The 10,305-nt window shown below is 38.2% G+C and overlaps 1 protein-coding gene across 1 annotated transcript; it reads left to right on the top strand.

The window, feature by feature from the left end:
- The first annotated feature begins 1,029 nt into the window (after nucleotides 1–1,029).
- Nucleotides 1,030–8,815, top strand: LOC128501232 (solute carrier family 2, facilitated glucose transporter member 9-like). The gene is made up of 12 exons (XM_053470636.1): nucleotides 1,030–1,124; nucleotides 2,949–3,047; nucleotides 3,385–3,545; nucleotides 4,031–4,155; nucleotides 4,283–4,412; nucleotides 4,736–4,884; nucleotides 5,519–5,706; nucleotides 6,043–6,153; nucleotides 6,496–6,597; nucleotides 6,990–7,065; nucleotides 7,467–7,594; nucleotides 8,421–8,815. The coding sequence occupies exons 1-12, from the start codon at nucleotides 1,101–1,103 to the stop codon at nucleotides 8,613–8,615; spliced, it is 1,488 nt and encodes a 495-aa protein (XP_053326611.1). The 5' UTR covers nucleotides 1,030–1,100; the 3' UTR covers nucleotides 8,616–8,815.
- Nucleotides 8,816–10,305: the final 1,490 nt, after the last annotated feature.

Below are 10,305 nucleotides of genomic sequence, written 5' to 3'. Positions count from 1 at the left end.
ATTACCTGTAATCTGGGACTACTCCTATTTATAGTGACTAATGAATAATTTCAGATTGTTATTATTTTTTCCTACTCCTCAGCTCGATTTTCACTTACCAACAAAATTGGAGGCCTAGCACAGTGCCAGCATCTAAAGGAAAAACATGACTACTAAATGGGATCTTAGACCCTGAAAATGAGAGATCATTCAGCTTTATCCAGTTCTTTTACACAACCATGAATCATTTAGAACCAAAAAATAAATACTGCCTTAGTGCTTGACTCCAAAAATGGCGCACAACTTTAGAAAATAAGCATAATAAATATATATTGTGGGAATAATTTAACATACAGATCTCATTGGAAGGTGTTCTCTAAACAATCAGTTTGAAGGCCAGTATAAAATTCAATCTCACGAACATTTCACTGAGTTAGGGCCAAAACCATGTAAGTTTCCCTTGCAGTCGAGCTGACCTGGCCCTGCACAATGCATAGTTAAAGTGATGAGACGATTTCCATCTCTCCCTACATTTACTATTCATTATACAAATCTCACTGCACATCTTTTTCATTGCAAAGTTTAAATAAGCAAATCACCTGCAAACTTCCAGTTATGTGAAAACAGCTATAATTCTAGAAGAAGAGACGTGATTCAATTTGTGTGAGGAAATGTACGAAATCTTTACTCTTTACCCAACACTTTATTTCCTTATCTTTGTTACTGTCATTTTACAGCTAATCATTGAGCACTTCACTCACCAGCATTCTCCTACTGCCTTTTACGTGTGAACCGTGCTAACTCTAATGTTAACCATAAACCACAAGGTCCATTTTAGTATTGTGACCCATATGTTTAGTCACCCTGGACTCTTAAGTCTGGAATACTATGCATGTGATTTAATTAATATACCATTACTGAGCAAAGACAGTGTGCCTTCAAGGCGCATCACAAGGTGAATGACATTACTAAAATATCTAATCTAATCTGATCATAACCAAAGATAAACATGCCATGTAAAATTTTAACCTCCTTCAAGGATCTCTTACGGTGTTTTCTGTCGAAGTGTGCCAAGACTCGGGGAGAAGGAGTTTGAATGACACTACATAATCATCACTGATATGGCACCTTGGCTACTGAATCTGGTGAGTACCCACATTTTTACCAACCATTTCCCTATAGAGAACCAGAGCCCCTGTGTCTAAACTTAGAAAGTTACAAAGGCATAAGTGTGTGTTCCTCATGGTTTAACATTCTGTATTGTACTTGACACTGCTCCTGCCCTTTTTATTACCACACTGGAAGCAACCTGGAAAAGTATATCATACATTAAATTATAAGCCTGTTTGAGCAGGGCTCTCCTTACCTATTGTTTCTGACAAATTGTAATGTCTACTTGTCTACTAATGGCACTACTTGTTATCCCACATTGTACGGCAATGTGCGATATGATGACACTACATAAAACATTATTATTATTATGTAATTTTGTTTAATGTTAGATGTAATTGACTCCCTTTTTATAAAACAATGTTGCCAATAACTTGGTAGAACTACTAGGAACTATTTGCTGTTTTATTACGAGATACGTGTTAGTCTTCCTTAGTTATACTGCTGTACTAAACCGAGGGTTAAACAGAGGCTAATGGGATAGAAAAGCCGTAAGACATTACTTTGTGCCTCATTAAGTTCATTTAACGTTACACAGTGTGGAAAGGAATCTGCGGAATTGCTTATTCAGGTAAAATAACAGCATTCTCACTGGTAGAATTTAAGCAACACACAATTTCTGCCCCCTACTGGATCAAAAGTCATTTTTGTTTTTTGAGTACGTGTCCAAGTTTCTTGCTAGTGTGGTCTCATTTTTTTATGTATTATTAAACTGAGTAAGGCTGGTATTTTAGTGGCATGGTGATTGGAAATGGTGAGCCTTGGCAAAACCTACCAGCCAGTCTGTGGTATTTCCCTTTAAGTAACACAGCTCTATATACTTATCGCATCTATGTAGCATTGTTTTTTGGGTTAAAATAAGTACATGCCTATCAAAAACCATTTGGTTTGAGTAATGGATTTACTACATGCAGATCAGTACAAGCATTCTATTTTTATTCAGTGGTGTAATTTGGCCAGCCCAGGGAAGGACACCAGTCGGCAATTATCAGAAATACTAAACCAATCCCAATACAAAGTTACAAAAATAAAAAAAGAGAAAGGTACCAGATTTCTAGCAGTTTCTCAACAACTGCAAAATCAATATAAAATAATAAAAGATAGGCTGCACGACCATAAAAAAAGAAATATTGTATTATTCCAAAAATCTGCATACCAAAACCAACTTAGTCAAATAAGTCAACAATTGCATCCATGTCTCAATAGCTCAATCTATCTAATGTTTTCCTAAAGAAACCAAGAAAGTGACTAAATACTTCATGTGGAAAGACACCAGTGGCCCCCAGAACCTACTTCTGTGGCTGCCATCCTCTATGCTGGCATATACAGTTGCATTGGCACTAATGGGGCATCGGTGGCACTTTAAGGCAAGGGGGTGCCTGATGTCCTAAGTGAGGCTGACGGCAGTATATTTTTATTTCACTTTATTAATCTTAACTTTGATTTTAGTGTTTTGTTTTTTTTTAAATCTGGATTTAAAGGGATATTTCTATCTGCAAAATGAAACCTTTGTATAAGCTCGCTAGACATCACATTCATATTTTATGTAATAAAATACACTCTGTCGGCATTGGTAGTGCAATCAGGACTGTAATGAATAAAACAGTTTGAGAACATTGTTTTTCCACATATAGGAAGCCCCCCCCCACATCACCATTTCAGCTTTGCCTTGGATCGTTATATTAACTTGTATAATTGGGTTATGCCACAAGGTTGTGCGACTGCATCGTAATAAATGCATTTTGCAATGATTATAATGTTTTCAGTGTGTGGTTATCATGCATGATTCTGTTGTTTAGGTCCAATATCATGGACTCTTCCTGATGATTTTTGTACTGGGCATTGGAGGCTCCTTTCAGTATGGCTTCCACATTTCTGTCTTGAACTCTCCTTCACCAGTGAGTACCCCATGCTGTCAATATTAATGGGAAATCTTTGAAACGTTGAATGCATTTTTCACCTACTGAAGGCACAAATGTGATTAGATAAAGGGGTTCATTAATATACTTGGATCTGGTCAGGCCAAACCACCAAAGACGTTTGACATCCTCAAACTGACGACACAAAAAAAAGTAAAAATAAACATATGAATATGAATGTCCTCTCTTGCAATTCTCTCTACACTCACTAACATACAACGAACACACAAAGACATTTATTTACCAAATCTGGAGTTTGCTGATGAGCTTAATATTTCAACTCGCTGACAGTATGGTCTCTCAATTTATATTCCAGTTCATAAAGGCTTTCATTAATGACACATGGATACAACGTTACAACCTACCCATAAGGGACAATGCTCTAAGGATACTCTGGTCATTTATTGTATCAAGCTACTGCATTGGCGGCCTTGTGGGATCATTGGGATCTGGATATATAATGTCAAAATATGGAAAGTAAGTCATGGTACTTTGTATGAAAAGTGGCAAACAGACTATAGTATGTATATTTTGAGGAATATATGTATTCTGCTTTCTAGTGCCACCGTGATGATTTATTAAATATCATGAGCTAGGAGTAGGAACTCCCTATGCTAGCCAATGACAAGTCTTAGAAAATGAAGCTGATGTTGGGCCTGGGTTAGATATCTCAAGCCTGGGGATGCACAAAAAAATGTCTATTCCTACATTTGAAATATTGGGGGGGGTAAATGGGCTTCTTGTGTGGGATGATATTTACCCATGAGCTAGCCCGTTCTGTCTGTCTCTCTCTCTTATTTACATATAAATACACAGGACATGAATCATCTCTTACTACACAAAAAAGGGAGACTATTACAAAATACTTCATAAACCCATTTTATATGTTGTGGATATACCATTATAATTTCTCTATTTTGTATCATTAAACATAAACTAACCTTTTCCCTGGATTGTTACAGAAAGAAATGTCTGCTGTGCAATGATTTGATTCCAATAGCGGCGGCTTTGCTGATTGGCTGCAGTAAGACTGCCAAGTCATTTGAGATGATACTAGTTAGCCGCTTTCTTTATGGTTTTAATGCAGGTAAGGTTTCTTGAATAAAACCATTTTAAGACACACACCGCAGGACATATCTGAAACAGTTAGCTGCTTCTACTATAGCTTTGTTCTTTAACATTGAACCTCTTATAACAATGTTATTGCGCCCTAGGGCTTGGACTTAATATCCATTCACAATATGCAGGAGAAATCGCTCATAAAAGCCTACGTGGATTTACGAACACAAGCATCTCTATATTTGTGACGACTGGAAAACTAATAGGTCAGGTACTTGGACTCAGGTAGGTATTCAGACAATATGTAAATACAAGTATAAGTATATAAATACTCATTAACATAATTGTCATTTGACTGAGATACTGTTATATCAACCTTATACTATCTCTGGATACTCATAACATTTCATAACTGGTTATATCTGTGGACATTAGAGATGAGTTTCAGCAACAATCTAGCGAGGGCTGCCGTTGAAAGGTATTGGTGACTCTCTAGCTTCAGCAGACCTCAGACTTTTTTATTGATTTGAAATCACCTGCCTCATGTTCCGTAATTTTATTTGGTGTGCCATAGAAATGATAACTCATTTCAATCCTCTTTCGCCTAGCGAAATAATGGGCACTGAGTTCAGGTGGCCCATCCTCTTGGCTCTGAGTGGAGTGTGGTCTCTGGCCCAACTAGTAACCCTGCCATTTTTCCCCGAATCCCCACCATACCTCCTAATGGTGAAAAACAACAAGACAAGCTGCATGAAAGGTACGTATAATGTAAATAAAATACAATTGAAGCATAATGCATAGAGATGAACACATGGCTTCATATATACTGTATATACCGGTATATACTGTATATATATATATATATATATATATATATACCTCCTTTTCCCACATTGTCTCCAGTCATTATTACATTTATCAACTCTATCACTGTGATCCCTGCCAAATAACTCTTGTCCTCCACAATTTCTATCAGTCCCTCACCAATGTCCCTCACCATGCCCATCACTCTCTCCCTTACCCAAGCTCTACTAATCTCTAATTTTCCACGACCATACAGGATACAGACTTCCCTGGGTGGGGATTCCTTGATCCCCAAGGCCCAACCTTTTCTCTTTATTCTTCTTGGCCTGTGTCTTATATATATGTTATTTATTAAAGGCCCAAATATTATCTGGATCTTTTATATGGAAGAAGAGTTGAATAAAAAGGTGATATTATGATCCAGCTACAGTGCCTCTCTGTAATATATTGTATTTTGTAATACATATACATGGTCGGGAATCATTGTTTTAACATTTACAGGAAGACACAGGTTTTCACGTTTGTGACCTTCCTTGACAGTATAGTGCATTATTCTATTCTACCTACATATTCATGCTGTTCTCCAGCCTTGAAACAGCTATGGGGGGACAGAGATCACCAGACAGAGATAGATGAGATGCTGAAAGAACAAGCTGCCCGCAAGAGCGCCCGCTGTCTGAGTGTCCTGGGGTTGCTTCGGGAGCCTTCCCTACGCTGGCAGCTCTACATGCTCATTGCTCTAACCATTGCTTTACAGCTGTCTGGTGTCAATGCTGTAAGTATAGCCCTTGCCATTTGCCATTTTTTAATAGCAAGTCTTTAGCTACTCTGTATGAAAACAGAATGTCCACCAGGTGGCTTGTGTGTTCATTTACACTCGCACACACTCCTCTGGGTTTTGTCACAAAATGTCCCTTTTAATCTTCGTTTGAATATTTCTAGATTGCAAAAATGTGTTAATTTTCTAGTTACAACAATCAGAGATTACTGAAAATGCCTAACTATTTAAAGGGATGTTTCATGGGTTGACTTATTTTTACTTTTGTAGGCTCTGTGGTGTGTAAAGTACATATGAATTTAATATTGTAAGTAGGCTTTCTTCCTCCTCCAGATTTACTTTTATGCTGCCGACGTGTTTCGAGCTGCCAGATTCGACTTCTCACAAATCCCGTATTTGACAGTAGGGGTCGGTGTATGTGAGTCCTCTTCAGTTATCCTGTGTGTAAGTATAGAGTACGCAGATTTTATATATAGTTGCTGCCCAATTTAAATCGTACAGAGCACCCTACATTCACACTTTCAGCTGCTAGGTTGAAATGTAGAACCCTAAATAGACCACCCCTACATTGACTCTATACCCAAAGTTTACACAGGGACATACACTAAAGTTCCCTAACTGCGGCTGTTGGCAGTATGTCTTTAAAACATTTTTTTTCTAAAAGCCCATTCGTTTCTTTCTTTTAGTCTTAGCTTATAGGACAAAACCGCAATGAATTGGTCATCCCCCCTTTTCTTTTAACCTTTCTCTATGTTCCTCTCTTTAATTCTCTTTCCTTTTTCTCAGAGTGTATTGGTGGATCGTTTCGGCAGAAGAGTTTTATTACTCAGTGGATACGCAGTTATGGTTCTGAGCCTAGGCTTGCTTACTGTGACACTCTCATTGCAGGTAATCACTGCAAGCAATGGAAACTAAGCTGGTACTAATGATATCTACTGTTAATGGCGTGAGCAAGGTGTTTTTAATATATCACTGTATGTTTTTACGTAAAATTAGCACCTTGTATTTATTTGATCCAAAGGGCAATACCAATTTGGTCCAAGCACAATAACATGCTCAGAGACGCAGCCATTCAGATCCAAAACAGAAAACATATATGAAATGTGGAGGCCCTGAACAAACATTTTATTGTGGTCAGCTGTGTAGACTAAAGTGTCCTTTTTTTACCCAAGAAAGAGAGAAATTGCACATAGCTAAATGTAATACAGGCAATATGTGTGGGGCATGAAATGTACCCTGAGATATTAAGGCCCAACGTCTATGTGCTGTGTCTCCTGCAGGAACAATACACCTGGATGCCTTATTGCAGTGTGACGCTAATCTTTATATTTGTTCTATCTTTTGGGACAGGACCAGGTATGTGATAAGTACCATAGATGGGAAAACAAGGTGATCATTAACATTGCTGCATATCAGCAACAAGTATCATATACATCACTGAATAATTCCAACTAGGACCTGAATGTTATTACTTAGTTCAACAGACAAAGAAGAAACAGTCAGATATGTGCCATTCTTCTTCAATTGGTGCTTTCAGATTCAATACACAATATACGCATTTAGATTTCAGAATATTCCCTAACACGGCTGCATGCTAGGCCTTCTGTACAAAAGGGACAGTTATAGATGGAAAATAATATAACAAATGGTTAGCACAAGTTTCTGTGCCATTGGTTCAAGCTATGTTTATACATTGGCCAATCCAAATAAGAACACTTATTGATCATATAATCCCTTTTTTTGTTTTTACCTTGTAGGCGCTTCCACCATGACCATCAATGTAGAACTTTTTTCTCAAGAGGCCAGAGCAGCAGCTTTTGTCATTGTGGGATTAATAAACTGGATGGGATTGTTTATCATTGGCATGGTCTTTCCATTTGTGGAGGTAAGAAAAGGCCAATGAACAGCCCTGTTTTCCATGGTCTAAAGTGTGTGGTTAGGAACAGACTGAGCATGAAAATCAGCCCAGGCACTTTAAGGCAGGTGGCTGATAAAAAAACATGCAAGAGGCGGCCAACTTTTCATGTTTATTTTCATGTTCGTCTTCGTGGGGAAAAAAATCTTCGTATTCGTGTACATTCTTCATGTTCAGGGTTAACGCAGTATGCACTACGCAACAGCTTTGGCGCCAGGATGTTAAATCTCCATACGAGCAACTCTATTGGTCACTGTCAGGAGCCTCCTCTGCCATCAACCAATGAAGAGCACCTGAACCACTGGTCTCCCCGCTCCAAGAGTTAAAGGTCCATACGAACGACCAATGGAGACGCTCATACGGACCTTTCACTCTTGGAGCAGGGAGACCATGGTCTCTCCAGGCCAAGTTCCGCCGTCGGGAGTTAAAGCCCATGCAAGCGATTCTATTGGTCGCCGACAGGGAGCTCCAATTGGTTGATGCCAGAGGAGGCCCTGCAGGCGACCAATAGAGTCGCTCGTACGGCCCTTTAACTCCTGATGGCGAACCTACAGATTTCTGCTCCCGTTAACCCATGCGATGCTGCGTTGATAAGGTGGGCTAAATGGGGAAGGGACCAGGGAGATTAGTAAACAAAGACAAACAGGAAGATTCTTCGTGTTGTGTGTCTTCGTATACCTTTTGCGGCCACCATGTTTGTATGTTCGGTATTCTCCCGAATATGAATGCACAAGTCTAGTATTCACTAGCATTGTATTCACAATATCCACAATATTGTCCATTTTTGTCTCTCTAGGCCAGCCTGGGGCCTTATTGCTTCCTCATCTTCCTGAGTATCATAGCGGTTTGTGCTGTATTTCTCTACTTTTACCTCCCAGAAACAAAAGGAAAATCTGCAATAGAGATTAAAGAAGACTTCAAAAAGTACAATTACAAAAAAGAACAGCAGCTACAGAACCCAGAAATTCATATGATATCCACCAAATTCTGATTTGTTTTTGTGTCTGTTTTTGTAGACCTCTCACCTAAAAAGGTTCACTTATCAAGAGACCATAAAATGTAGCCCGTTTTTTGTAGTGACGGTTTAAATATTGTGATGATGTTTTTTACAGTGTTGTATAGGATTTATTTACCTTTTCCGATGTGGCCCTCACAGACAGTTGGTCCCCACAGAATAGTCCAAACTATGGCATTCTATTGCTTTGCAAAATGCAGTATGACAAAACTGTTTTTCCATAGTATGTGAAGGTTAGGACTTAACCTTATATTTAGGGTTAACCAGATTTAGAATAGCTTTCTCTGCAGAAACGTCAGCTGATCCAGTTGCCCCACCAACAATGAATGAGTATTAAAGAATGTTTACATACTTTAATAGGTTTTCTTTTACCTAAAATAGAGAATAAAAAAAATATGACATTGCTGTTGTGAGAAAAGAGCTGGCTAATGTGTAAATTCACTGTTCCACAAGTATTGAAGATTGGGAAGTAGCCCAAAGGAAGGAAATTAAGTAAGTGTATATTGACTGGGATCATTGTCATTGGTGCCAAACTGATGACTAAGACTAAGCTGAGTAAAAAATCACCAAATGCACATCAGGAAAACAAATTTTCTTTACGTTTCAGAGAAACGCACACATTTACACCTCACAAACGCATACATGCTACATACACATATTTACACTAAGACGCACTGGCACATACACAGTCATGCCAACACATACACAATCATGCTAACACACACACGTACACACTCATATTAACATACCCACTCCCCTTACGAAAAAATTACTGCAGTTTTTTCTGAAGTAATACTGCAGTTTTTTGGACATGAAAAAACTGCAATACTGTACTTTTACTGCATTTGTACTTCACTGTACTGCAGTTTTACTGCAGTTATTTTTGTACGGAAGTACAAATGCAATAAAGCTGCAGTACATTGAAGTACAACTGTAGGTTTGCAATATAAAAAAAAGTGCACTAAATGTGCAGTAAAACTGCAGTACAGTGAAGTACAAATGCAGTAAAACTGCAGTAAATGTGCAGTAATACTGCAGTAAAAGTGCAGTATTGCAGTTTTTTCATGTCCCAAAAAATGCAGTATTACTTCAGAAAACAAATGCAGTAATTTTTTGTAAGGGTCATGCTAACACATACACACGCATGCTACATACACATTCATTCTAACACACATACATACACACTTATGCTAACACATTCACAAATATATTTTGGTATCTTTTCCCATTTATACTAGCAGTGTATAATTTATATACCTTTAAAATTGAGAGTAAACGTGTTTTGTTTTTTAAATTCCACTTATTTTTATTCATAAATTAATAATGTCTTACATAATAGGGGCGGATCCAGAGCATGGTGAGGGGCACTCACACTAACGCAGACACACATCCCCCCCCACACACACACAGACATTCACACTAACACACAAACACTCAATGCTGACACACATCCACACTAGACATTCAACAGTAGCATTTACTAAAACACGCTCACCCATTAACATGCCCAGACACTAACACAACTACACATTCAACACTAATACACACAAGAAACCTCAAACTAGTGTTTCCAGACACTCACACTAACACACACATCCAAATGCTAACACAAACAGACACTCACGCTAACAAAATTAGACATACTAACACTCAGTAACACAACAAA

Source organism: Spea bombifrons, chromosome 1, assembly GCF_027358695.1.
Source record: "Spea bombifrons isolate aSpeBom1 chromosome 1, aSpeBom1.2.pri, whole genome shotgun sequence".
Lineage (NCBI taxonomy): Eukaryota > Metazoa > Chordata > Amphibia > Anura > Pelobatidae > Spea > Spea bombifrons.
Note: the sequence above shows the minus strand (reverse complement) of the source record. Positions and strands in the feature narration are given on the sequence as shown.